Source organism: Aspergillus costaricaensis (assembly GCF_003184835.1).
Source record: "Aspergillus costaricaensis CBS 115574 unplaced genomic scaffold BO79scaffold_67, whole genome shotgun sequence".
Classification (NCBI taxonomy): Eukaryota; Fungi; Ascomycota; class Eurotiomycetes; order Eurotiales; family Aspergillaceae; genus Aspergillus; species Aspergillus costaricensis.
The window spans coordinates 40,692-66,763 of NW_020291867.1; the positions used below are offsets into that span (position 1 = coordinate 40,692).

The following is a 26,072-nucleotide window of genomic DNA, read 5'->3' on the forward strand; positions in this document are numbered from 1 at the left end:
CTTCACCCCCCCGATACTCACTTGGTACTAGAATAGTTTACTAGTAGACTAGCAGCAAGCAGGTACCGGCACCCGGTAAGTAAGTAAGTAAGTAGTAGTAGTAGTAATGGAGTCGGCGTATCAGCCTGCTGCGTTCTCTCTAGTTCATCCCCTCTTCCTCAGACTTCCCCCCAATCAATCCCTCCTTTTCCCGGGTTTTTGTCTGCTCTCCAGGTTAGTTCCCTCACACACGCTCTCTCTCGTTGCTCTTCATTTTTGGCACGCTCCCGGGACTGCCTCAGGATCTCATCTTGGCCCCTCTTTTTTCTGTTGCCCGACTCGCTCACGCTGAAAGTCTGCCCCCCCTTACAACCTGTTGAGCTTAATCCTTTCCCTCCGGCCCTTCAGCCTCGCTCGCTTTACCCTCTCTCTCTTCTCTCTCTTTTCTTTTCCCTTTCGATCTCTTGTCTCATCTATTCCCACACCCCCCCCTCCTCCTCCTCCTCTTCTTCTTCCTTTCTCCTCCTTTCAAACCCCAACTTTTTCACGGATCGGGATAGAACCAGCATCTCCCTTTAGAATCCCTGGGTTTACTTCGTCCATTTCTTTTCTCCATTATTTTACTTCTCCTTTCGCTATCCTCTTCAGTCCAATTTCTCTGGATTATCCTTGTTGAAATCACCGCGATTGGTGTATTTCCCTGTTCCACCTTCCTTTCGCCTCCTTTCCGCCTACTAGTCCCAGACGCTCCGCGCTTATATTTGATTTTTCCCCTGCCGCCCGTTCCTTTGCGTCCGCTTGGCCTTTAGTAATAATATCATCCCCGGTTTAATTCCATTCTTCTCTTTTCTCCTCCTCTCAGTTGGAGTTTGATATATCAAGTTTTCGAGCAAAGTGAGTGGCCCTTTTCACGTCGTTGTTCCCTCTTCCTCCTCGCGCTTCCTCTCTGCCCCGGAGTTCCTCCCCCATGGTGGACGGTGCTCCCAGGCCTTCCGGTTGATGCATCAGCTGCACCTCCTTGCGTCAGCACGATCTCTGGGCCTGGGGAGACTGCTGCCTTTTGGTTCTGATCCTCTTCCGACACTCAAAAATCAAATCGTGCATCGTTCATTCGATTGTTTTTCTTGGGGTGTCCGATAGTGGTTCTTTCCGCGTACACCCACGGTCGACGGGGCAAGGGGCTGGCCGGCTCCCAATTTTACAATACACGGAGAATTCGCTTCCATGGCTGACTGACATCTTTCCCTGCGGACAGGCTCGTTACTCTTGACGTTCACTACCACCCGCCCACCCAACTCCGTCCCCCCCGCTACACATTAGACTTTTCATCCATCACTCCCACGTTCATTAATCGCCGCCAAAATGGGTTGTGGAATGAGTACTGAAGACAAGGAGGGCAAGGCCCGTAACGAGGAGATTGAGAACCAGCTCAAGCGGGACAAGATGATGCAGCGGAACGAAATCAAGATGCTGTTGCTAGGTATGCGCTCTCTCTCTCTCTCTACCCCCGTGTAGGTTTCGCGCTGGGACGCAAGATTAACGATGTCTTGAACAGGTGCTGGAGAGTCCGGAAAATCGACCATTCTCAAGCAGATGAAGCTGATCCACGAGGGCAGCTACTCCCGCGATGAGCGCGAGTCCTTCAAGGAAATCATCTACAGCAACACCGTCCAGTCTATGCGCGTCATCTTGGAGGCTATGGAGTCGCTGGAGCTGCCTCTGGAGGATGCTCGCAATGAGTACCACGTCCAGACCGTCTTCATGCAGCCCGCTCAGATCGAGGGCGACAACCTGCCCCCGGAGGTCGGTAACGCCATTGGTGCTCTGTGGCGCGACAGCGGTGTTCAGGAGTGCTTCAAGCGGTCTCGCGAATACCAGCTGAACGATTCCGCCAAGTAGTAAGTGCCGCATCTGTCTCGGGCTCGTCAGGAGCCTCTGTTAACCGATTTCTTAGCTACTTCGATGCCATCGACCGTATCGCGCAGCCTGACTACCTTCCCACCGACCAGGATGTCCTCCGCTCTCGTGTCAAGACCACCGGTATCACCGAGACTACTTTCATCATCGGTGATTTGACCTACCGCATGTTCGACGTCGGTGGCCAGCGTTCGGAACGTAAGAAGTGGATCCACTGCTTCGAGAACGTCACCACGATCCTTTTCCTGGTCGCCATCTCCGAATACGACCAGCTGTTGTTCGAGGACGAGACCGTCAACCGTATGCAGGAAGCGCTTACCCTGTTCGACTCCATCTGCAACTCCCGGTGGTTCGTCAAGACTTCCATCATTCTCTTCCTGAACAAGATCGATCGTTTCAAGGAGAAGCTGCCCGTCAGCCCTATGAAGAACTACTTCCCCGACTACGAGGGTGGTGCCGACTACGCCGCCGCCTGCGACTACATCCTCAACCGCTTTGTCTCTCTCAACCAAGCCGAGCAGAAGCAGATTTACACTCACTTCACATGTGCTACGGATACCACACAGATCCGTTTCGTCATGGCCGCAGTTAACGGTATGTTCCGCACACTCATCGAACCGTTTCATGCTCAGATACTGACTCTCATTAGACATCATCATCCAAGAAAACCTGAGACTGTGTGGTTTGATCTAATGACCGGTATATTTCGCTCGAGTGAGAACTTCTCGACATTTAGACCGTATGCTATGTGACTTGTAATCTTGTCTGTTTTGCTTTTTGCCATACCATGTCGCACTCTGTTCTTTTTATTCCTCCCTTTTGAGAGATCCTGGCGTTGAGACATTCACTTGTCTATTTTACTAATTCCCTATTTCCTTTGTCTTGAAATGATATCTAGCCGGCTCTTTGTTATCAGCATTACCGATATCCATCCCATGACACAGAGCAGGAGTTGTTTTACCTTTGCACTTTCTATTCTGTTTCTCTTCTCTGTGAGCAGCGGGTCATCTGTGGTTCCATCGGAATTTATAGATTTCTTAGAGCCCGTGCTTGCGTGTCTTCTTTTCTCCTTTATTTACTTATATGGGATTCCCGCGTCGTTTTCTGGTCTACCTCCCTCCGTGTTCGCGTTACCCTCCACCCCCTCTTTCCGCTTTTCCTTTTTCATCCTGTGTCTTCTTTCCCCAGCTGGATATCCCATCATCTCTTGGTGCCCCTCGTCCGCAATTCTGTGTGTAACCATATATTACGCATTCTTCCATATGGGTCTCACGTACATTGGAGGGCAATGAACGACGACAAGGCCACGGGCACGGGAGATTGACAGGGTACGCTGAATATCATGTCTTTTCCTCATGTGTCATGCCGGGTCGGTCATTGGGTTATAGTCAGAGTTAAGGATTGTGAAATATATCTTCTGTTAAAAATGTGTTTTCGCGTAGAGTCGGTGTACATTAGAAGAACTAATAAAAGTGTTTAACAATATTTTATCAATTATTAGCATGTATCTACACCAAATGTCCAGGTTCTAGGCCCAGGTCCAGCTTCAATCTCCGCCCAGCGGATAATAATACTATCTACTAACTATTGTCACTCGGCACTCTCTTCCTCCCCAATGGACACTCACTTTCCCCCCCCAAAAAAAATCAAAACCTCAGCTTCGGCCCTAAGAACACAATCAAAATAGCCACCAGCCACATCCCAAAAATCCACGCATACAACATCATCCGTCCCCACCAGCCCTTCCCCTCCGTCATCCTCCGCAACATGCCCATACGCTGCTCCGCGACCTTCATATTCCCCGCCGTGCGATCAATCCCATCCACCGCGCGAGCCAGCACCGACTTCTCCGCCTCCAGGGAGGAGTGGAACGTCTGAGCCGAAGTCTTCAGCTGCGTTGCTAGCGCAAGCATAGACGATGTCAGGTCTTCCTGTTCCGCGCGATGAGATGACAGCGTCTCTTCTGTCGCTTGTAATCGGGCATCTGAGGATTGTTGTGGGGAAGGAGGGTTCTTCTGAAAAGAGGAGCCGGTTGCGCTGGCTGTTGCGGTGGAGGGGGTTGTTGTGGGTGCGTGTGATCTGTTTCGGAGAGTTGTCGATGGTTGTTCGTGTGTCGGGGCGGGAGTGGCTTCTGGGGTTTGGGAGGATGGTTCGGTGGTCGTTGGTGGTGCGGGTAGAGTGTTGGTGATAGGTGCTGCTGCTGTTGTTGTTGGCTCATGATCGTCCGGTACGATATCACGGTCCTTCTCTTCATGTTCGAGTTGTTCGTCGGTGGTGCTGCCCTCGTCTGGGGTACCGAGGAGGTCTTCACCGTCTAGAGAGTCGTCTTCCTCTTCGTCGTCGTCGGCTTGAGGTTCCGCCTGGGAACTACTGATCTCGTCGAGGACATTCTGGAGCTGTTTGAGGACCTGCCGTTGACGTGTTAGGTCGGACTGTAGGTCGTTGCGACGGTCGGTGGGTTTGATCTGGGGGAGGGTGCGTTCGAGGGTTTGGAGGTTGGTGCGGGCGTATTCTATGTTCTTTGGTTATAGGTTAGTCAATAGTCATGGCGGTGGCTGTAGCTGTATCCTCGACTATGCAACGCGATAGGTAGTTTCGAGTAGGAGAAAGGCACGAGGACGTACTGCTCCGACTCTCATGCGCTGGTATTCTGACTGGCGTAGTGGCTTCAGATCCGCGGACGAGGAGAGAAGGTTATGTTCTAAACGAGCAACCAGGCGCGAGAGGTTCAAAGCAGCGAGGTCCGGAGAGTCCGGGTATGAGGCGTAGGCTGTGAGAGTCATCTTCTCTGCTTCTGCTATGTGTGCTGGGAGAAGTCAAGAGGAGGGGAAGGTTGGGCATGAAGCTCTTCTGGCCATTCCATCATGTGGTGACGGGGAGGCCTGTAGATCTGCTGACTCATCCAGATCGAGCTGGATGTTTGGGCTAGTCCTAATCGGGAAATCGGGGACTATAGAGCGTCTCTCGGGGTTCAGTTGTTCTCTTCTCTCTCGCGCTTGCTGGAGGGAGTTCGTCGCCTCCAAGTATTGCTCGCAAAGGTACTAGATGATTGTCATCGTGGAGGTCATCAATCATCATTGCATGCTAAGCTAGGTAGGTACAAAAAAAAAAAAAAATTAAAGCACAGTCTGCCATCCTTTTGGGCGCTGTCGTTCGGGACAGACGCCCTATGCTACTAGCCCGAAAATCCTCATAAGCGTCCCCGGGAGAGGGGGAAAAAACAATAGAACAGGTAAACTGAACAGCGAAGCCCACAACTAAAAAGGGAAAGGGAAAAAGAGCAAGCCAAATCCCGGAGGATGAAAAGAACCCCACAATGCATCGTTCTCGAAGAGGAAACATCACACCATCAGTCAGCTAAGGCTAGCTGTACTCAATCATCAACCGTCGCCAGGAGCGCGTACCCTCCTCATCTGCATCGTGCATGAATTGAACTGCGTAGCCGCATTTTTGGGAAGGATGGGATCCGATAAGGTTTGCGATACTGGGGACCCCCTGTTCGTGGCTAGTAGCAATAGGGTTGGCATACCACTGAACCGGCGCAGGAATTCCGGGCTGGCGCAGAGGATCTGACACCACCATGGAACCGTGAGTTGGCGCTTCAGATGACGAGTCACCGAGGCGATCATCCAACCTCACCGCGGGGGGTGTAGCTGAACGATGGTCGTGGACAGGGGCGGAGGCGGCACACCCGGGCGACAACGGCACCAGATGACCGTCGGTTCCAGATGCTTGCTTTGTCCAAAGGCTCCGCTCGCGGGCCAGGACAGCCGCTAGATAACCACTAGAAGGTAAGGGAGACAGCTGGGAAAGTGGCTGCAGGACATCACAGGCTGAAGGGAATGGACCAACGCCCTGGGAGGCTGGGTCATTGAGATAGCCTACGCCGTAGCCGTGGCCCTGAACTAGGCCTAGGCCCACTGCTGCAGTCCTGCCGACGGGCTCTTCGCCACCACTACCCACGATACCACCACGATCGCACTTCTCGGACGGCGTAAAGGGCGGCGGGTCCATCATTTGCCTCTCTGGCGGTACGTAGGCGAAGGATCTAAAGCGTGGTGGACGGCGAAGACGCTGAACTAGTAGGACCAGAATGCAGAATATGCTGGCAACCACGTACAGAATGGCGAAGGAAAGGATCCGAATGTCTTTTTTCGGGATTGACCATTCATGGTCCATACAGCTCATTGCAGGATTCTCTAGATGTGCTAGGTCCTAGGGCCGCACACCACACACTCACACGCACTGCTTGCTTTCCCTGCTGACGGAATAATGCAGGATTTTGATTATTCTCTAATGTATATCAGTAAGTATTAGGGATATCTATTTTTGGAGGGGGGGAGAGCTGTGTAACCCGCGCAATTGGGAAGTAGTGGTTATTTACCGGATATAGTTGGAATCTCTCTATTGTATAGTGCTTCTTTCCGGTTCCAGGAAGGGGAAGAGATGACGATAGCAGTAGAAGAGATAGAGTGAGAGATAGTCACTCCCAGGCTAGTTGTGGTAAAAGTAGTCGCAGAGTATCACAGATAGGGTTGGAAGATGGGGTGGGAGGTATGAGAGAGGAAGTAAATAAGTAAATGAAGAATGGATAAGGCAAGTGGTTACAATTCAAAAACCAACGACTTCTTTTCTCAAGGATGCGATCTGGAAGGTACTTATAACTAAGACCAGCATGGCGCAAGCATGGCGCATCAACAAATCAAAAAGAAAAAAAAATATTCAAGCACCACTGTCCTGGAACGATCCGGTGAGGGAAATTCCCATAGTCTGTTTTGATATTATAGTATCCAGGGAGAAAAGGAAAGGTGCGCGCGACTCCACCATGCAGGGACATCTACAGTAAAACAAAAAAAATCCCCGTCTAGTGGGATCGCAGCGTGGTTTTGAAGCTCGCATTGCAGGTGTGTGTAATCTAAGCTAACTACGGGCAGGGAAGAGAGAAAAAGGAAGAAGGAAAGAGAGGAGAGAGAGGGGGGGGGTTGTGTTGGGATAGTGTGAAAGTGGCCCCTCCAGGTCCAGCTCTGTCATGTTCAGCCACGAGAGCATAATGAAGGGGAAGACGAAACCCACGGGAATGGGGACTCCAACTGTAATGCACCCCCGTCATAGGACCAGGAACGTCTCAACGCAAGGCAGGTTCAGCTGTCCAGATAGAGCGCCACATTCAGGATATCGGCTGGCGGAGGAAAGTTGGGGGGAGAAAAAGGGCCCGCTAAACTCATTAGCGAATGTTCCCGACCCAGTGAAGATCAAGCAAACCAGCAAGTATCCAGTATCGACGGTATAAGGCGACCTGGACCGGGTGAGGCTCGAACACTAGACTGGTAGTCTACTTGTCGGGACCAGGAGATGGCGGACTGAAGAGAGGAGAGTCTAGTCTTGTCTTGAGTCTCTAATTTGTCCGCTGAAGCCAGAGTAAGACCGAGCGTGTTGAAGTGGAGTCTTTTTAGTTAGTAGTAGTGCAGCGACCAAGACTGAGTGGAGAAAAGAAAAGTCGTTGGACGGGATGGATATAACTAACTACTAGAAGATATTCATGACTACTAGATACTGAACTGAACATATCGACTGTATGTATCGACTGACTAGCTAGTAGTACAGTAGTATGCGTGTGGAACAATCTATAAGTCTCCATAAAATCAAATCAAATCAATCTCGACTAGGGATTCCTCCGGTCAGGTGCCCACGCGTATTATTACCTGTCCCACCCCAACATGCTGTATACTCTAAGTAGTATTCTTCCCCCCCCCCCCCCCTGTAAGATTACCGGCCTCGTGATCTAGAATGTAGAACTTCCCTGCTACTACTAGTACAACACAACAACTCAACGCCTCTTTTCCCCTTTCCTTCCTCCTTTTCCTACTCATCCTTCCCTTTTTTCTAAACTATCACCAGTTTGTTTCATGGCTTCCTGGTGTCGTCGCTCTCCATTACCCTTCACAGCCCGTCAATTTACCTCAGCTGCGCCATTCTCCCGAATTTCCCCCTCCAGAAAATGAAATTGATCGTCTGGATTGCCGCAGATCCAGTTCGACTTCCACGGTTTTCGGGTCCTGACCCGGTGGGGGGGTCATGAATATAGTTATCTTCAGCTCGCCATTGCAGAGTGGATTCATGCTTCATGAGACATTCATGACATCTGACTTTGCACAGGCTGCCACTTTTTTTTTCATTATTCTCATTCCGCCCTCCCCCCTTTGGGATTCCCCGAAGATGGGCGACTCAGGAACGAGATCCGTCTAGCGCCCCAGTGTGGCGGTGTTCTCGGCGATCAGTGTGGCGCTAGATTTGCCCTGTCTTTGCCCTCTGACAGGCTCACAGGCTCCTCGGCCGGCCTGGCCTACAGTACCAACTGAAACTAAACACGCCACGCCATTTTTGGCCCCGGAAGCATTCTCCGTTCACTATTATTCATTCGCTCGTTCATCTGCATTGCTATGGGTCTACTGGTATTATCACTGTCTATCGTCGGGATCTGATCGCTCTCTCCACCCCCATTTTCCAAGCCCACGACCCAAGCACCGGGTTCTCTTCAAACGCACGTCAGCGATCTAATGAGTTTCCATATCCATTCCAAATACTACGCTGCATGCACCCCACCACAGGCGATATCCGAATCTGACAACTCTCATCCTCCCGGTTGGGTCGGCCAATGCGACTGGACGGGCAATTTGGCGTCCCGGGCAAGTGCCGCATGTAATGAAGGGCCCCGCGGTGTCGCCTGCCTACAGTTTAGCGGCGACAGCATCTCTCTGCATCTCCTCCTTAGCGCGATCGCGGAGCGCCTTGCGCAAGATCTTTCCTGAAGGATTCTTCGGAATCGCATCAACGAATACCACTCCTCCGGTAAGTCTTTTGATCGCAGACACTTTGCCATCCATGAACGCCATAATATCCTTCTCGGTGGCGGTTTGTCCGGATTTTAGTACAACATAGGCCCGGGGACTCTCGTCGTCATTTCTATTCGTCAACACCACATCAGCCCATTTGCTCGCTAGATTGAACCCCTCTTATTAACCCACCTTGGAACACCAATGACTGCAGCATCGGCCACTCCGGGATGCTCCAGCAGAAGGGCTTCCAGTTCAGCTGGTGCGACCTGGTTGCCTTTGACTTTGATTAACTCCTAGCGAAACCATGCCAGTTAGCACCATGCAACACGAGACAGAAGCAATGTTCTGGATATTGGCCTGCATCGCAGGTGGCGAGTTCTGGGACTTTTTTTTTTCTTCTTGTTCTTTCAGCTCACCTTCTTTCGGTCAACTATGTGGAACTTGTTGCTGTCGTCGACATAAGCGATGTCTCCTGTCTTCAGCCATCCATCCTCCGTCTTGGTCTCCTTCGTGGCTTGCGGATTCCTCCAGTAGCCCTTCATGACATTCTGACCTCGAACCCAAAGTTCACCGCGCTGATTGCGTCCCAATTCTGTCACGCCATCATCGGCCATGATCTTCGCCTCGCAGTTGGCATTGGGCTCTCCCACCGACGCCGATTCGCATATCTCATTGGGATCCCAGCCCATCATAGAGCACGTAGCCCTTTAGGCAAGAAAAACAGAAACTTCGTTAGCCTGCAAATTCTTCGCCACTGAATATACAAAAGCAATGGGTGGATAGCTTACTCGGTCATGCCCCATCCCTGTTTGAGGTTGATGCGTCCAGGTTCCCACAATGCCTCTACCTCCACACATACCTCCCTCCCTAGAGGTGCCGCGCCGCTGGATATACTTTCCACACTACTCAGGTCGTATTTGCCGCTCTTGACTGCAGGGTGCTTGGCCAATGCGACCGCCACCGGTGGAACCACGATGAGATCGCTGATGCGGAACTTCTCCGTGTACTCGAGAACTTTGAGAAAGTCAAATTTCGGCATGATATATACGGGTATATCGCGACTTAGGGCAGACGCGATGAAGATGTTCTGCGCCATGGCATGGTACATGGGAAGGAAACAGAGCCAGCGCAAGCGGGACTGCTTGTCCTTCCAATCCGGATTGAGGTAGGAGAGGTGGTTGAATTGTCTCAGGTTGGCGACATAGTTCTTGTGCGTGATCTCGACCCCTTTGGGTCTGCCAGTGGTGCCACTGGAGTAGTTCAGGGCAAGAGTCCGATCGGCCAACTCCGGGCTTGACAAGTCATCCCATGCGAATCCGCTGCCTTCGTCCTCAGACGCTATCAGGTCGCCCCAGTAGCGGCAGCCGTTGACGGCATGTCCTTGACCATCATAAATGGCATTATTGAAGACAAACACCCGATCGCGGTTGAGTCCAGCCAGCCTCGCGGCTTCGATCCCTGTGTCCAGACTACCTTCGGCGCAGATCAGATACGATGCACCGGAATCCTGCAACTGATAGGCCAGTTCCCTGGCGACGTAGGATGGATTTGCGCCGGTGAAGATGCCGCCAGCCATGATAGTGCCGAGAAAAACAACAGGAAAGAACAAGTCATTGCCGGAGTAAAGTAATAAACGGTCACCCGCCTGTAGGCCATGCTTGCGCAAGCCTGCAGCAAATCGTTGACACCATAGACGGAAATCGTGGGGGGTGAAGTAGTGGGTGTCGGGACGAGCAGCCTCAGAGAAGCAGCGGTGCGTCTTGGAGAGGGGGTGAGTTGGCGAAGTCAGCAAAGCCGAGGCCAAATGGGTGTTGGGGATGTCAATTTGCCAGCGCGACTTGAACGGCATCTTCGCCCAGCAAGCACGGTAAAGACTACTACTAGTACTGATGCCGAATAAATGATTGAAATTTGTAAACAATGCGCGAATTGAACGACTCAGACAACCTGTTGTGATCCCATGCAGTTGGACAACAAGTAAGTAATTGTGAATAGTAACCGTCGCAAGTAACCCTGTGTTCCCTGTTGGAAAGATGATATGATGTTGTGTGACTTAAGTAGTGGTAGTAATAGTGACTCCTTACACCCAACCTTGCAGTATATAATCGTAAATAGTAGGGACTATGCAATCCCTCTAAAAATGCAACAATGCCTCGTATCGACAATTAGAACCAAGAAAGAAGAGTAAGGAAGGGAGAGAAGAGAGAGAGAAAGAGGCGATACAAGCCCCCAAATAAAAGCAGCAATAGTATATGATATAACATCTTACTACTCATTAACCCTGGCACCTACCGAAAGTCAATTTTTCCCTCCAATTCCCCCTCATCATCACCCTATGCAGTCATACTCCTTCATAACTCTCATCTGTATTTCGGACCAGTCAAGTCGAAACCCCCGAAACAAGGAACACAATCCATGCATCCACGTCAGCACATAAGCAACAAGACAAAGAAAAAGACAAAGGAAAATGAATAGAGGGACCCCCACATTCATAATCCCTGCTTTTCCGGGATACCCGTTGTCAAAAATGTCTCAAAGAAGTATAGTTACTATTGCTTTGACACTGGAAAGGTACTTACGACACCACCCACTCACTTACTTACCTTAGTAAGGCGGGTGGGAAATAAAAAGAAGGTGAAAGGAAGGGAAAGCTTTCCCCGCATTTGGGTTTATTGGAGAAGGAAGGAAGGAAGAAAGGAAAGTTAAGAACCGAGCGAGCCAATCGGTTGTGGTTGTTGTTGTTGTGGTTTGGTTGTTGCTCCTCGGTTCATCGAATGTGTCTCTGGGCCGAGGGAATAACCAGAAAATGAGGAGAAGGAATAAAAAAAAGAGTAAGGAGGGGAACAGGTTATGTTAGTTGTCAGTGAGAACAAGAGCGGGGGTGTGGTGTTCCTATTAGGGTAAGTATCTACACTCAATTGGGAGGCACTTCTACCTCGGATGCTACTTCTACTCTTGGGAACGATGGAAGTACATGTAGTAAAACATCTTATGTGTGAGATCGAACTGATCACTATCACATCACATTGTTGTACTGTTAGGAAGAACGATAGGTGCTAGTACGTACTACTACTAGTTACCATCCTTGTGCTTGAGTACTAGTCTGTTTTGTTTATGTTCCGGAGATTATGGAAATTATTATACCGACAGAACAAGGCAAGGTGTGACAGGGATACCACGGAAAGAGAGAAAGAGGTCCGCGGCTATGTGCGGTGCAGTCAGATCTATAAATGAACTGGCTCATGCATGCAGACGTTGTGGAATGATGGATCTATATAACTGGTATTTATGAGACATACTGAGACAATTCACTGTGTACCTAGATTAATGCATGCTGGCTAGATGATGCTGACTGAAAGCAAGGAAGAGGATTTGGAAGAGATGGGGCATCACTCCTATACGAAAAGAGAGGGAGAACCAAGAAGAAAAATAGAAAATCGATTAAACCATCCCCCGCACACCTTATAAAATCAGCTATGAACACCCATTGTCACTTGAAATGTCATTATGCCTCGTCACCATCCCCTCCCAGGCACGCCAACGTTGCCTTGAGCTCACTCACAATCTTCTCCTCCAGCCGACTTTGTGCTCCCGATGCTGCATCGACCGGCTTCTGGCGCGACAACTCCAGCTCCTTTTCACTCGTCGCAACGATCCGCGCCCGAAGATTCTGTTTCCGTTCCAGAAGTTCTTCAATATCCTCCTTCACTTGAGCTTTGTCCCACTTGAGCTCCTGGATCGACTGCGCATCAATGCCAAGGCTGGCTCCAGCTTCCCGGAATCGGGTCAGGATGTATGAGATAAGCGCCAGTGAGTACGCCTCGGAGACCATGCTCAGACTGATTCGGGAGGCCGACGCTGTCGTGCGACCGGCAGCAAAAGAGTCAGCAGCACGTTTGAGCTGGCCTTCGAACTGGTTGAGGAATGCCGCTACCTCGGGCGCAGTGCGAACGACGTGGTAGAGAAGGTTCAGGCACAGAGGAAGGATGCCACCGGTCCAGATGGAATACAGGCGGGGCACAGGGTCAAAAGGCCCAAACCCTTTCGAATCGCGCAGGATGTTCGTGAGGCGGCAGGTGGAGAGCCGAGACAGAACCACCTCAACCGCCAAATGTTCCGCCAGCATAGGGATCGTAGACATCTTAACCAGGAGTGACATGCTGAGGTCGCCGTATACCGGATCGCCGGCCACAGCTAGCTGATCAGCCCACGAGAACAATGATGTCGCCAGTCTCGCGGTGTCATTGTCGGCCACATGGTAGACGATGTGCTCAAAGAGGCGGTCGACGTGCTTTACTTGGAGTGAGCTCTGCAGAATTGCGATCACGATGGCGAAATCTTTTGGCGTGCACTTGTCTGGTTGATCATGTAGGTAGGTTGTCAAAGCTTTAAACCCTTGCGCCACAACCACCTTCACAATCTCAACGATAATTCCCAGGTCAGATGATACCTCTGGTTTCTTGGTAATTGTTTCAGGTGCTGTTCGAGAGGGTGAATCCAGATGGAACTGGAGAGCGAGGAAGAGGACATTAAGAAGGGATCGGTAATATTCCGTGTCATCGTTGATCAATGCGTCCTCGTAGGTGGCGCGGCGCGTGCGTAGAGCGTCCCATACGATCTTGAGGAGACCAAAGACTTCGGCACCCTTGGCTCCAATCGCAACCAGTCGCTGGAGGAGAGCTTGGGCGAATTCTACCCGGGTTTGTTGTATCCTCTCGAAGATCGCTTCCTGCGGGACGCCTCGGGTGTTGGCTTCCAGGCAACTTTGCACAACAACGGCCATCGACTTCTGAACCTCACGGTCCGCCATGAAGTCCGCACAGTGTTCGACGGCGAAGAATTTCCAACTATGAAGAAGGCTCTGCGCAATCCCAACAATTAGAATAGTTTCGTTTATTGATTCGGTCAGTACTTACCACTTGCGCCTCGACCAAAGACAGGTTCAGATTGGCCCGCTGGAATTCTTCGGCGAATCCCTGGTTGCGACTTCCAGTCCACGCGAAATCATAAGAAAGGAGCTTTTTGCCGAGTTGGATGTCGTAGTAATAGTCTTGGCCGAGGTAGCGAGACTGCAAAGGTGTCCGCTTGAAGTCTACGAGCTTGCACCCGGGATACCTCATCTCGAAATTCTTCTTCAGATTGGCATGCAACGAGGCATTATAACCGGACACATCAACCGCATCCTTGGAATACCAAGACACGAGCGGAATTAAAGTCTTGTAAAAGCCTCGGTCCTGCATCTCCTTGGCTGAGTGCAGATACACGGCGCAGATATCTGCCACGACAGCTGCGATACGGGTAGCAGATATCTGTTTCTTGATGGTCAGGGACGATATTTTCAGTTTCGAGACGTAATTCACCAGGCTGGTGAAGAAAAGGGAATGTTTCTTCAATTCTGGTGTTGCCCATGGCCAGTTTTCCTGAGCATGGGAGACAAATTCCAGCAGCGCGACAGCCAGTTGAAGGTCAAGCTGCTCAATATGAGACAGCATATCAAGTGCTATCTTCAGGAACGGGGTGCCCCTCATTGCTGCTCCCTTGTCTGTGTCGGTTTTCCTCAGCGACTGGCGTGGTGAGGTGCCCGTAAGGATGTAGACGGCCAGCCACTGTTGGCGCTTGCTGACAAGAGTTGTTAGCAAGTGCCATATACTCAAGCGCAGGTTGGAATCGCTGAGCGGCTTGTCAAACTGCGAAAGGACGTCGAGGAAAAGACATGCGGATTCCGCTCCCAAGTGACCGACCAAGGACGGCGGCTCATTTGCCGGGTCCAAAGCTGCGCCTGTTATGAGAACATTGAGCAGTGAAGCCACCGGGAGCCGATAGGCATCATCCAAAGCATACAGTTTGATCAGAGCGGGTGTAGCCTTGAACAGTTGGTCCTCCAGCAAGGATAGTGGCTGTTCAAGGAGCTGAGCCGCCTGTAGCAGCCTGATCGAGAGGTCCAAGGTCGCCAACACCTGTCTTTGCACAAAAATCATGTAGCGGAGATACAGCGTCGACGGTGTCTGAAGGCCATCGACAATAAGGCGAAGGATGGAATTGAAGGGTAAATCCGCGGCCGACTGCGGCCGTAAGACACTGAGAAGATAGGTTGCTGACGAAGAAAAGACGCCCGTGATCTTGGTGTCCAGCTTGGTAATTTCGTTCGTACCATAAGCGTAGTAGAGTATCCTCTCAAACACTGTTGCGAGTTTCGTGCTAATTTCAAGCTTCTGTTCCGGCACATTGAACCTCCAATTGCCATTGCTGTTGTAAACTTCCACCATCACCCGTACAAAGTTCAGAAGAGTTTCTCTCAGCATATGCGAGGGAACGCCCGCGGTGAAATCGGAAGGAAGAATGGCCTTCCCATTGGGACCGTTGGGGCTCCTTCTTAACACGGCCCGAGAAGCAGCGTCGTCAACAACTGCTTGGAACAGACGAACACAGCCCAGCAAGAAGGGATAGTCTCCCGATGTCACTTCTGTAGCTGAGACAATCGCAGTCAGGATGCCACCCTTACCATCAGAGCCCAGCAAGCTGCTGCGGGAAAGTAGGGGCCACACTCTGCCTGGCAGAACGTCGATGAGGACGCAAATGAATCGCAGACAGGCAATTGTAGTCTCCATCACAATATCAGATCCTGTTCTGGGTCCGATGTTGGGTAGATTGCGCTCAAAAATCTCGAAAACAAGCGAGATAATGTCGCTTTGGCGGGATAGCCCATCGCTCGCGATTTCCAAGATTCTCTTAGCACTTGAGCCATCGCCGCTTTGCACTTGCGAGTCCTTTGCTGCAAAGAGAAGATCGGCCAAAAGACCTATCGAATCGGCCACGGAATCTTCTCCATAACCTGCTGAAAAGCCTCCATTCTCATTCCATTCCTCTAGCCAGCTGCTGAGATAGCTCAGGCAGGAATACTGATGGTGCCACATGACCACCGCAGGCCTTGACTCGGAGACGACCTGACCAATTGCTGAAGACGGTATCTGCGAAGAGCCTGTGACAACCAGGGCGTTACTGGTTTCCTGATCAGTAAGCTGCCTTCGGGGAGATGTGCCGACCATGGGAAGTGACTGAACAAGGGTGACGAAATTTGCGTTCTCATCCTCGCGAATCGTTTCGTAGCCTTGGAATCCGTGGGGTACGACCTGCGTAAAGGAATCCATGTTCTCCAACTCTCCAAGTATAACTGGAAGGCCTTCCTCATTCACCAGATCTTTGCTGACCAATGCACGGCACAGCTGCAGGAAAGGCACTGTTTCATAGGGGAAGCGAGAACGCGCTATGCGGAAAATGTTGTCCATCAGAGCATCATCCTTAACGAAAACCGAACGAGGGTCGCTGATGGGGTTTAACGGGGCACCGTGAAACCACTGCGATTCTACCGGTGAGCCCTGAAGAACTGCCAGAGTGGACCCAACGATCTCGGGGGAATAGTCTAGGTACACCACGGTGGTCCGGATGAAATCTAGAAGCACGAGCTGAATCCATTGGCTTGTTAGAATGTCAGTGACTGCTGAGGTAGCTCCAACTTTCGTAGCCAGAACAAGGACGGTTTCAAACACCATATCCTTCATTGCATCTGAGCTTAGAAGAGTTATCGCCTCATCCGCTGTGCAGGTCGGAGTACGTGCGTTCTCGAGCAACTCTTCATACAAAGTGATCTCCGAGGCTTTGGATGGATTCGAATGAGGTGTATTCGATTGGAAAGAATCCACTGCACTGTGGAATTGCTCCAACTCTCGGCTTTCTCTGTCGCTGAGTGCAAGCTCCCTCATAGTATGCATTATCAGTCCCCAGGAAAACGCAGCTGGATTAGCAATTTTAGATTCTACACCAGCTGTCAAGAAGAGCTCGTTTATCTGGCCAATCTCTTCCTTTGAGAGGTAGTAAGGTGCCTCAGCCGACGGGCCTTTGTGTGAGGAATTGTTGATGATCGATGGGACCGACAATGACAGCTTCAGAAAAGCTAGTGTTGTCAAAGAGACGAAGCCTTGAAGTGGGACCAACAGCTCCAGAGGATTCTGACATGGCTTCTTGTAGTTAGCAACAAGATCATGCGGTAAACATAATAAGGCAGTACTCACGACTCGGAGCGGCTCTAGGAAATTGTAGTCAACCATCAGACGAAGCCAAGAAAGCAGAAGCTCCGCACCAGGAATTTCTCTAGACGCCTGAAGTTGCAGGAACAGCATCTGTGTAATATGTACTACCTCCTCAACAAGGATAGTGGCCCATAATTCTTCGATTTCTTGGCTACTCTCGGTGGCGCCTAGCCAGCCACCACCGCTGTCCAACGAAGACAGCCGACTCCGCACAGCTTCGACGCAGCTCTTGTTGAACGTGCGCCAGCCTTCACCCTTGGACTTTCCATTGAATACTGTGTCACCTAGCTTGGACAGCTGCTGAGAGGGAAGGTCCGAAGAACGCTGGGAAGCCGGCCCTTGGTTATCTCTGAGATACAACGCAAGCAGCTTGCATGCCACTTTGACGACATGGCTTCTCTCCGATAGATATAAGCTGCGCAGCCGCAGGCGGCGGCTAGTTTCAGAAGAAAAATCGGAAGCCTCGTCAACATGGGCTGCTTTCTGATTGAAAATTTCGGCCAGGGCAGGTCCTGCGAGAGACACACGAAGATTGTCACCTCCCGCCGCGCTTTGCAAGCTGGTTGTTTCCTCGTCGGCAAAACGGTTGAGAAGTCGCGTGGCAGGTCGGGTTTGCCATTCTAATACTGTTAATCGGAGCGCGCTGATTTCATCAATACCCGCCTTCTCGCTCAACCACAGAGCATCTGCTTTGATCTCCTTCAAATCATACGAAGATTGCGCATTTGTCTCAACATTGATTGCGGCTGTCTTGGATTCAAAGTCGGATCTTGATTTGGTGGAAGGAGAAGGAAAACCGGTGAGGCAATTCGAGAGGATTTGGACGCTGTCGGGATGCGATAGGAAGGCATGGAGTCTTTCCACATCTTCGATGTTGCTATCAATCTTGCATATGTGAAGGAAGGCTCTCTTCCAGGACCTAAGATCGCATAGATAATCAGTGAATGCTCGTCAATTGGGAACAGACGAATGTAAAGCCCATACAGAAGCTGGACGTCCCCGGAGAAGCACTTGTCCAGGGACGGGAAATAGGCTTCCGGGACGGGAGCCATTGGCGAGACAATTATATCATTCTAGATGCTCGATGGGATGCGAAAAGAATGTGCTGCTCGCGAGGGTCCAAAGCGACAGAGACCCGGAGCAAAAGGGCAGGCAAGTTGAGAGTGTTAAGCAGAGAGCTCACAAGCTCAAAGGCGGGAACCCAAGAATATTATTCCAGGAGCGGGTTTGGCTGGAGGTCAACAATGACTGCCTATCTGGGTTTAGCCCAAGGCGGTGAGCTGAAGTTTTGCGCCGTTTGCTTACCAACCCCAATCCGGAAGGCGACACGATCCACCGAGGATCTGAGTCAGGCCGCAGCCACCGTCGATGTTTGCTCCGCCCTCACTTTACTCCGGCAGTTGACAGTTCAACTTCAAAAAGGTGAGTGTGTCTCTATGCGCATTGCCCTGGCTGCTTTTTCCTTATCGCATTGCTCTTTGATTTCATCTAATTGAAGATCCTGTCCTGCGCAGATTTTCGTCATGGCGGACTCCGGACTCGTCGATCATTCCCCCCACCATCCCACCAAGGCCGCCCAACTGAGCACCGCATCGAATGTTATCTTGATTGATAACTACGACTCGTTTACTTGGAACGTCTACCAGTACTTAGTTCTCGAGGGTGCTACAGTCAATGTGTTTCGTAATGACCAGATCACTTTGGAGGAACTGATCGCCAAAAAGCCCACACAGCTGGTCATCAGTCCCGGTCCCGGTCACCCCGAGACTGACGCTGGTATCAGCAGTGCAGCCATTCAATACTTCAGCGGCAAGATTCCCATCTTCGGTGTATGCATGGGTCAGCAATGTATTATTACTTGCTTTGGTGGAAAAGTTGATGTCACCGGCGAGATCCTTCATGGCAAGACATCCCCGCTTAAACATGACGGCAAAGGTGCCTATGAAGGACTACCTGGCTCGGTCGCCGTCACTCGCTATCACTCTCTAGCTGGTACACATGCGACAATCCCCGACTGTCTGGAGGTGTCCTCTTCCGTTCAGTTGGCGGATGACAGTAACAAGGATGTCATCATGGGCGTGAGACACAAGAAGTTGGCCGTGGAGGGGGTTCAGTTCCACCCCGAAAGTATCCTCACTGAGTACGGCCGTATCATGTTCCGCAACTTCCTCAAACTTACTGCAGGCACCTGGGAAGGAAACGGGAAACATTTTGGTGAGCAGAGCAGCACTACCAAGGCCACCGTTCCCTCAAACCCTGCCCCGAAAACGGACAAGAAGTTGTCCATCCTCGAAAGGATCTACGACCATCGGAGAGCCGCTGTCGCCGTGCAAAAGACTATCCCCTCTCAACGGCCAGCCGACCTCCAGGCTGCCTATGACCTTAATCTGGCCCCTCCCCAGGTCCCATTTCCGGCTCGTCTTAGACAATCGCCCTACCCACTGTCCCTTATGGCAGAGATCAAGCGTGCTTCTCCCTCTAAGGGTATGATAGCCGAAAATGCATGCGCGCCTGCTCAGGCCAGGCAATACGCGAAGGCCGGTGCCAGTGTCATCTCTGTGCTCACAGAGCCTGAATGGTTCAAAGGCAGCATTGACGACTTGCGTGCCGTTCGCCAAAGTCTGGAGGGCATGACTAACAGGCCTGCCATTCTGCGGAAGGAATTCGTTTTTGACGAATACCAGATCCTAGAGGCCCGTTTGGCCGGTGCCGACACGGTCTTGCTCATTGTGAAGATGCTTAGTGTTGAACTCCTCACTCGATTGTATCACTACTCCCGTAGCCTTGGCATGGAGCCTTTGGTTGAAGTGAACACACCCGAAGAGATGAAGATTGCGGTCGACCTTGGAGCCGAGGTTATCGGTGTCAACAACAGGGACCTCACAAGCTTCGAGGTTGATCTCGGCACTACTAGCCGGCTCATGGATCAGGTGCCCAGCAGCACCATCGTGTGTGCTCTCAGTGGGATCTCCGGGCCGAAGGATGTGGAGGCTTACAAGAAGGAGGGTGTCAAAGCTATCCTAGTAGGAGAAGCCCTGATGCGGGCAGCAGACACGGCTGCTTTCATTGCTGAGCTTCTTGGAGGCAGCTCACAAACTGTTTCCAGCGAGTCCCGGAGATCGCCGTTGGTAAAGATCTGCGGTACTCGATCTGAAGAAGCTGCACGAGCAGCGATCGAGGCTGGAGCAGACCTAATTGGAATCATCATGGTGCAAGGGCGAACGCGATGCGTCCCTGATGACGTGGCGCTCCGCATATCCCAAGTGGTCAGGTCCACCCCGAAACCTGCTAGTCAAACTCTTCACACATCTCAAGAACCTCCCGCTGCGACATCTGTGGAGTACTTTGATCACTCAGCCAAAATTCTGCGTCATCCTAGCCGGGCGCTTCTCGTGGGCGTCTTTCAGAACCAGCCCCTTGATTATATATTGAGTCAGCAACAAAAATTGGGACTTGATATCGTGCAACTTCACGGATCTGAGCCGCTTGAATGGGCCAAGTTGATCCCAGTGCCTGTCATCCGCAAGTTTGGACTTGATGAGCTTGCGATCGCCCGCAGGGCTTACCACTCCCTACCGTTACTGGATTCTGGCGTTGGGGGAACTGGTGAGTTGCTGGACCAGTCCCGCGTTCAGAATGTCCTCGATAAGGACAGTGGTTTGCGCGTTATTTTGGCGGGTGGTTTAGATCCTACCAATGTTGCTGGCATTGTCCAGAAGCTTGGCGAATCTGGCCGCAAGGTCGTTGGCGTAGATGTCAGTTCTGGCGTAGAGTCAGACGGCGCTCAGGATCTTAACAAAATTCGCGCATTTGTGCAGGCCGTGAGGGGACTCTAGCTTGGGATCGTCTCTATATATCCCCACGCATGGGATTACCAGGCATCATTGGTCTTTTCATTTGATTTTCTTTGATTTTTATTACCTTTCACTTTGTTGATACCTTTCGGATCTACCATAGCCATGATGCCAAACAATGACACGGCCACTTCAGATATCCTACACTCTTGCCAGCTTACAGTAGCCTCATCATTCAGTGACGAGATAAATCACATTTTTCTCTTCTCAGTGTTCGTTCATTCGGCCATGACCGAATAGTATCGTAGTAGTAGTACTACTTATCATATTCTTCCCCGAGCTTTCTACTTACTATATACCTTTAAGATCCCTTATATTCCCTCAACGCACCCTTGATACAGTCAGCTGAAGAGACTCTGCCTCAGCGGTTACATCAGACTCCACCGGAATACCACCTCTCCAGATTCCCTTCAGAATGGGCAAGACCTTCAAAAACATACATGCCACCTCATTTGGCAAATTCGATGGAAATTCGGACAAAGTACCCCAGTGGATACGGGCCAACGGAGGCCAATATTCCAAGGATATCAGCACAGACATCACTCATTTAATCACCACCAAAGAAGCGTTCAAGGATAATGTTGAAGTAGGTAGGTACTTTGAACCTATTGAATGCAAGTTACGCATATATTTCTGACAGCGAAACCGAATGATAGTTCGAGAAGCTAAGCAACTACGAACTATAAAAATAGTCTCCTATGACTGGCTGGAAGACTCTCTATTGTCTAAGAATCGGAGACCGAAGCGTGAGACGGAGTATCTTCTTGCGAATATACTCAAAAGCGAGAAGAAGAGGAAGAGGAAGAACGAGAAAGAGAAAATAAGGAAGAGGGAGAAAGAAGAGCCTAGGAGAAAAGGTACGTTTGCTCTTTTGCTCTTGGGGCAAGTTGTTGATTGTTGGGGTGGAGTCCAACCGACGAAGTGAAGTCGAACGGACTTGAATAGATAATATAAGTTTTTGGTGACTAACATGACGCTACTAGGCAATCTGAAGAATCAGGATCCTTTTGGTAGGAAGAGAAAGGGCGTAAAGGCCGGGACTGCGGTTTGTATGTTATCGTCTATCTTGCTCCTGCGTATTACGAAGGCTGATCCAGGCTGGTGATGTAGCGAGGTATCACATCTATACGGATGAAGAGGCGAGGGTGACGTACAATGCTACGCTTGTCCGGTTGATGCAGGGCAAAAGCTGCAAGGAGAGATATGTGGTCAGGGTGAGTTAGTCATAATGCTGTGGAGTCGCGATCGTTTATTTCTCTCCAGGCAGATGAGGTATATGTATCAGGAGAAGGGCTGATTGAGAAATTGTATGTAGGTATACGAGTCTAATAGAGAACCTCGTGTCTACGCTACACATCTCGAGTACAGCCGTATTGGCAAGCAGCAGAGCCAACTCCTGACACCGCTGAAAGCAGATCGTGACTTCGCGGTGACGGCGTTCAAGGAGACTTTCAAGAACAAAACAGGTAAGGAGTGGGAAGAGCGACTGGATGATGTCTTACCAGAGGGTAAGAGAGATACTGTTGGCAAGTTACTGCCTCCTCACCAGAATTGGTTCTACTACGAGGATCGGGCTGGACTGTTGTCAAATTTCCTTCGGGGAGTTGATGCACCCGACGGCGATGACATGGTGACTGTTAAGCAAGATTATCTAGATGCATCATTGCAGGGCATTGAGCACGAGTCGGCACAGGATGGGAATGGCGAGAGGCCGGGCAGTGACGAGCCGATAATCGTACTATACGATTTGACTGGTCCGGACATAGAGATTCTGAGCTGTCCCCGAGATAAATATATCCGGTCGGCTAGCCCTAATCGATGCTGAGGCTGAACCTTCAATTAATTCGGCCGTATACTAGATTTTCAATCTGTTACCTCTGTTACCACTGCGATCATACTTCAATGGCTACATGATTTCTAGGTAGAAAGGAGAGAAGTAATGGAAAAATTTCTTTCAGATGGGTATACAATAGCGATCAGATATGCCAAATGTAAATGCCGCCCCTTTGAGCTCCTTCCTGAACACCTCATGCGCCGAATCAAGACTTTTCTTTTTGCCTTCGTAAATGATTATACACAGCCAACTGAAAGCCACAGGTGTCCTCAAGACTAAAACTGGCTCACAGATAATCCTTCTTCTTGCTCGTCCTGGTGTACTGGGTAAGAGCCCATTCAACATCACCACTAGAACCTTTCTCCAAGGTTCCACCGCGGATCTCGAACAGTCGCATGGTCATACGAGGACCAACTTCCGCCAGCTCAACATCCCGATATCCGGTCTTGACGAACACGTGATGACGGACCTCAATGTTGTCTTCCTTGTTCACGAAGCTGACGACACGGTTTCCAACCTTGCCGGTCTCACGCGGGGGGAACAGATGCTTCAGAATCTGAACCACACGAAGACCCAGCTTGGTCTTGAAACCTTCGAAGATGAGGTGAGGGTAGCTCTCCGACACAGTTCCGCGAGCAGCATTGGGGATATCCGCACGGAGAACAACGTTATGCAGGGAGAAGCTAGCGGTCGGTCCATGGGGAAGGTGGGAGATCGTCATCGCAGTGGGCGTACCACGGTGTTCGTGCACGAGAATCATGTCGGTCAGCGCGGCGGCAGTTGCGCTTGAAACCAAGTCCGGAAGAACGAGGTTACCACGGTTCAAGCGAATGGAGGTTGGAAGAAGCAGACGGACCTCCTTAGCGAATGTGCCCAGACGGACAGAAGGGGAGCGAGAGGTTGTCACGATAGGACGGGGGTCGGCGATGCCGGAGGTGAGGGCATATTCATCATCGAGATCGACGTCGCCATCCTTGTTCTGGTTATCCGGGGTGATGGATTCATCGTACTTGAAATCTTCGCGCAGCGATTTGTCTTCAGCGATGGAGGGGTCGAGGGGTTTTCCGGAGGCCAGCGACGCCTTCAGCTGGGCTCGCTTTTCAGCAATGGAGGCATCGCGGAGAGTGAGAGCTCTCCGGTACAGATAATCGCGACGCTCACGGGCTTGACGACGCTGAAGAATCAGTAGTTAGCGATAAGAGGTCTGGAACCACGGGGGATAGCTATTTTTAAGAATCCAAGCAGCGACATACCAACATCGTGTGTGTATATAATGAAGAATGATTGAGTAGATCAGAATGGGGTCTGGAACGCAAAAGGCGGGCAACTTTTTTTCTTGCGGCAACTGCCGGTCTGGTCCGCCTTGGCCACCGGAGTTGTGTGGGATTTGGCGGCAACGACTCCGAATGCCTTGGCCTGAGCCGATCGCAAATCATCCACCATCCGGTCCTGTGGATTGTCCATCATTCCCTGCCTTCCAGGACACGCCCCAATTCACTTGCGTCAAGCTCTTCAGTGGCGGCAGGGCTCTGTGACTTGAATGTAAGGCATCATTTTCACCAGTTGGCTCTATAAATTCCCACGGACAAAAGTGAATCTGACTGGATTCCAGTTCTAATCTCATATACAGTTGCCCCTCTGCTGTGGCACACTGGTGACCTCCGATAAAGAAAACACAACATCTCCTGCCTCTGTCCTCGGACAGTCACGGCTGTTTTGTCCTCCACGCTCTTTACATCTTTCAAATCGCCTCGCGTGACATTTCAGACTCGTGTATGACCGCATAATCTTCGGTGTCCTGGGCGTCTTTCGCTTTCGCTTCCGCTGATTTCGCTCTTTCTGTCTTGACCTGGGTAGCGATATTGGGGTTTGAGCATCGGATTTTTTTTTTCTTTCTCCTACATCATTATGGCGGCACTTGGCGATGACAGGATTCCGCCGGAGATGGACGACGCAGCTTCCCAGTTCCGCCCGCGGAGACATGACGATGACGATGAGGCTTCCGGAGACGACGATGTAGAGAGCACAACTAGTGCTCAGGCAGCCGACAACAAGCATCATCAGGGTCACTTTGAGGAGGAGAAGGAACTCCCGCCACATGCTTGCGCGTGAGTATATCGTAGCGTTTGCTCTGTTACATCTTCACTGACTTGGAGCTTTCTACAGGTATTGCGGCATTCATAACCCGAGCAGCGTAGTCAAGTGCCTGGCCTGCAGCAAGTGGTTTTGCAGCGCCCGTGGTAACACTTCGTCCTCCCATATTGTCAATCACCTCGTTCGGGCACGCCACAAGGAAGTTCAGTTGCATCCGGCCTCGTCGCTTGGAGATACGATATTGGAATGCTACAATTGCGGAACTAAGAACGTTTTTCTTCTTGGATTCATCCCAGCCAAGTCTGACACGGTTGTCGTGTTGCTATGCCGTCAACCATGCGCCGCTATGCCATCTTCCAAAGATATGAACTGGGACACTTCGCGCTGGCAACCATTGATTGAAGACCGTTCGTTCTTGCCATGGCTGGTTGCTGCCCCGTCCGACCAGGAGCAGCTCCGCGCTCGCCACCTGAGTCCGCAGTTGATTGCTAAGCTGGAAGAGATGTGGAAGGAAAATTCTCATGCGACTTTCTCGGATTTGGAGAAGGCCACGGCTGTGGACGATGAGCCAGCACCCGTGCTTCTGCGTTATGATGATGCCTTCCAGTATCAGAACATCTTTGGGCCTCTGGTCAAGATTGAGGCCGACTATGACCGCAAATTGAAGGAATCTCAGTCGCAGGATGGACTGATCGTACGCTGGGACCTTGGTCTTAACAACAAGCATCTGGCTAGCTTCATTTTGCCTAAGCTTGAACTTGGCGATGTTAAACTGGCTGTGGGAGATGAAATGCGCCTCAAGTATACCGGTGAACTGCGGCCCAAGTGGGAAGGAGTTGGATATGTCATCAAGATTCCGAACAACCAGTCTGATGAGGTGACGATCGAGTTGCGAGCAAAGGGTGATCATAAGTCTGTGCCTACGGAGTGCACTCACAATTTCACGGCCGACTACGTCTGGAAGTCTACATCTTTCGATCGTATGCAGCTGGCCATGAAGACATTTGCCGTGGATGAGATGAGTGTCTCCGGTTACATCTTCCATCGCCTTCTCGGACACGAAGTCGCCGCCGCGCCGATGAAGACCCAAATGCCGAAGAAGTTCAGCGTTCCGGGACTTCCTGAACTCAACGGTAGTCAGATCAACGCTGTGAAGAGCGTGCTGCAGAGACCTTTGAGTTTGATTCAGGGACCTCCGGGAACGGGAAAGACTGTCACCTCTGCTACGATCATCTACCACCTTGCGAAGATCAACGGTGGTCAGGTATTGGTGTGCGCTCCCTCGAACGTTGCGGTTGACCAACTTTGCGAGCGTATCCACCGAACAGGTCTGAAGACTGTACGTGTGACAGCTAAATCACGAGAGGATGTTGAATCGCCTGTTGGCTTCTTGTCCTTGCATGAGCAAGTCCGCATCAACGATACCAATATCGAACTCATCAAGCTCAATCAGCTCAAGGCCGAGCTTGGA

The 26,072-nt window shown here is 51.0% G+C and overlaps 9 protein-coding genes across 9 annotated transcripts; 4 read left to right on the forward strand and 5 right to left on the reverse strand.

The window, feature by feature from the left end:
• Nucleotides 1–1,341: 1,341 nt before the first annotated feature.
• Nucleotides 1,342–2,589, forward strand: gpaA (guanine nucleotide-binding protein subunit alpha gpaA; the record flags this gene model as incomplete). The annotated part of the gene is made up of 4 exons (XM_025683579.1): nucleotides 1,342–1,459; nucleotides 1,535–1,877; nucleotides 1,934–2,490; nucleotides 2,546–2,589. The coding sequence occupies 4 exons, from the start codon at nucleotides 1,342–1,344 to the stop codon at nucleotides 2,587–2,589; spliced, it is 1,062 nt and encodes a 353-aa protein (XP_025533850.1).
• Nucleotides 2,590–2,669: 80 nt separating this feature from the next.
• On the forward strand, nucleotides 2,670–3,346 carry BO79DRAFT_73964 (uncharacterized protein). Its single transcript, XM_025689675.1, has one exon. It carries the CDS (start codon nucleotides 2,784–2,786, stop codon nucleotides 3,186–3,188), a length of 405 nt encoding a protein of 134 aa, XP_025533851.1. The 5' UTR covers nucleotides 2,670–2,783; the 3' UTR covers nucleotides 3,189–3,346.
• Nucleotides 3,347–3,417: 71 nt separating this feature from the next.
• Nucleotides 3,418–4,712, reverse strand: BO79DRAFT_212146 (uncharacterized protein). Its single transcript, XM_025683150.1, has 2 exons — nucleotides 4,521–4,712; nucleotides 3,418–4,415 (listed from the first exon to the last, which is right to left on the reverse strand). Exons 1-2 carry the CDS (start codon nucleotides 4,677–4,679, stop codon nucleotides 3,543–3,545), a joined length of 1,032 nt encoding a protein of 343 aa, XP_025533852.1. The 5' UTR covers nucleotides 4,680–4,712; the 3' UTR covers nucleotides 3,418–3,542.
• A 305-nt stretch (nucleotides 4,713–5,017) lies between these two features.
• Nucleotides 5,018–6,501, reverse strand: BO79DRAFT_291503 (uncharacterized protein). Its single transcript, XM_025689004.1, has 2 exons — nucleotides 6,281–6,501; nucleotides 5,018–6,189 (listed from the first exon to the last, which is right to left on the reverse strand). The coding sequence occupies exon 2, from the start codon at nucleotides 6,082–6,084 to the stop codon at nucleotides 5,260–5,262; it is 825 nt and encodes a 274-aa protein (XP_025533853.1). The 5' UTR covers nucleotides 6,085–6,189; nucleotides 6,281–6,501; the 3' UTR covers nucleotides 5,018–5,259.
• A 1,793-nt stretch (nucleotides 6,502–8,294) lies between these two features.
• On the reverse strand, nucleotides 8,295–10,774 carry BO79DRAFT_212148 (acyl--CoA ligase). Its single transcript, XM_025683151.1, has 4 exons — nucleotides 9,521–10,774; nucleotides 9,149–9,437; nucleotides 8,922–9,025; nucleotides 8,295–8,859 (listed from the first exon to the last, which is right to left on the reverse strand). The coding sequence occupies exons 1-4, from the start codon at nucleotides 10,579–10,581 to the stop codon at nucleotides 8,625–8,627; spliced, it is 1,689 nt and encodes a 562-aa protein (XP_025533854.1). The 5' UTR covers nucleotides 10,582–10,774; the 3' UTR covers nucleotides 8,295–8,624.
• A 1,276-nt stretch (nucleotides 10,775–12,050) lies between these two features.
• BO79DRAFT_183826 (nucleoporin) lies at nucleotides 12,051–17,976 on the reverse strand. Its single transcript, XM_025680290.1, has 4 exons — nucleotides 17,804–17,976; nucleotides 16,802–17,738; nucleotides 13,649–16,747; nucleotides 12,051–13,593 (listed from the first exon to the last, which is right to left on the reverse strand). Exons 1-4 carry the CDS (start codon nucleotides 17,869–17,871, stop codon nucleotides 12,238–12,240), a joined length of 5,460 nt encoding a protein of 1,819 aa, XP_025533855.1. The 5' UTR covers nucleotides 17,872–17,976; the 3' UTR covers nucleotides 12,051–12,237.
• A 244-nt stretch (nucleotides 17,977–18,220) lies between these two features.
• Nucleotides 18,221–20,801, forward strand: BO79DRAFT_291506 (bifunctional anthranilate synthase/indole-3-glycerol-phosphate synthase). Its single transcript, XM_025689005.1, has 2 exons — nucleotides 18,221–18,241; nucleotides 18,334–20,801. The coding sequence occupies exon 2, from the start codon at nucleotides 18,343–18,345 to the stop codon at nucleotides 20,653–20,655; it is 2,313 nt and encodes a 770-aa protein (XP_025533856.1). The 5' UTR covers nucleotides 18,221–18,241; nucleotides 18,334–18,342; the 3' UTR covers nucleotides 20,656–20,801.
• A 287-nt stretch (nucleotides 20,802–21,088) lies between these two features.
• BO79DRAFT_162000 (BRCT domain protein) lies at nucleotides 21,089–22,498 on the forward strand (the record flags this gene model as incomplete). Its single annotated transcript, XM_025679049.1, has 5 exons — nucleotides 21,089–21,263; nucleotides 21,366–21,569; nucleotides 21,657–21,722; nucleotides 21,784–21,887; nucleotides 21,989–22,498. 5 exons carry the CDS (start codon nucleotides 21,089–21,091, stop codon nucleotides 22,496–22,498), a joined length of 1,059 nt encoding a protein of 352 aa, XP_025533857.1.
• Nucleotides 22,499–22,635: 137 nt separating this feature from the next.
• Nucleotides 22,636–23,772, reverse strand: BO79DRAFT_291507 (snoRNA-binding rRNA-processing protein IMP4). Its single transcript, XM_025689006.1, has 2 exons — nucleotides 23,761–23,772; nucleotides 22,636–23,681 (listed from the first exon to the last, which is right to left on the reverse strand). Exons 1-2 carry the CDS (start codon nucleotides 23,764–23,766, stop codon nucleotides 22,794–22,796), a joined length of 894 nt encoding a protein of 297 aa, XP_025533858.1. The 5' UTR covers nucleotides 23,767–23,772; the 3' UTR covers nucleotides 22,636–22,793.
• Between the last annotated feature and the right edge of the window lie 2,300 nt (nucleotides 23,773–26,072).

What these genes read in the sequence shown, in the direction of transcription:
- BO79DRAFT_73964 (XM_025689675.1), top strand. Translation starts at nt 2,784, where the DNA reads ATGATATCTAGCCGGCTCTTTGTTATCAGCATTACCGATATCCATCCC.
- BO79DRAFT_291506 (XM_025689005.1), top strand. Translation starts at nt 18,343, where the DNA reads ATGGCGGACTCCGGACTCGTCGATCATTCCCCCCACCATCCCACCAAG.
- BO79DRAFT_183826 (XM_025680290.1), bottom strand. Translation starts at nt 17,871, where the DNA reads ATGGCTCCCGTCCCGGAAGCCTATTTCCCGTCCCTGGACAAGTGCTTC. An exon ending in TCCTAGAGCCGCTCCGAGTC is followed by an intron (nt 16,748 to 16,801) that starts GTGAGTACTGCC and finishes AACTACAAGAAG; the next exon opens with CCATGTCAGAATCCTCTGGA. An exon ending in CTTTGGTCGAGGCGCAAGTG is followed by an intron (nt 13,594 to 13,648) that starts GTAAGTACTGAC and finishes GGGATTGCGCAG; the next exon opens with AGCCTTCTTCATAGTTGGAA.
- BO79DRAFT_212146 (XM_025683150.1), bottom strand. Translation starts at nt 4,679, where the DNA reads ATGACTCTCACAGCCTACGCCTCATACCCGGACTCTCCGGACCTCGCT. An exon ending in AGCGCATGAGAGTCGGAGCA is followed by an intron (nt 4,416 to 4,520) that starts GTACGTCCTCGT and finishes CTATAACCAAAG; the next exon opens with AACATAGAATACGCCCGCAC.
- BO79DRAFT_291503 (XM_025689004.1), bottom strand. Translation starts at nt 6,084, where the DNA reads ATGAGCTGTATGGACCATGAATGGTCAATCCCGAAAAAAGACATTCGG.
- BO79DRAFT_212148 (XM_025683151.1), bottom strand. Translation starts at nt 10,581, where the DNA reads ATGCCGTTCAAGTCGCGCTGGCAAATTGACATCCCCAACACCCATTTG. An exon ending in CAGGGATGGGGCATGACCGA is followed by an intron (nt 9,438 to 9,520) that starts GTAAGCTATCCA and finishes TCTTGCCTAAAG; the next exon opens with GGCTACGTGCTCTATGATGG. An exon ending in GCAGTCATTGGTGTTCCAAG is followed by an intron (nt 8,860 to 8,921) that starts GTGGGTTAATAA and finishes GTTGACGAATAG; the next exon opens with AAATGACGACGAGAGTCCCC.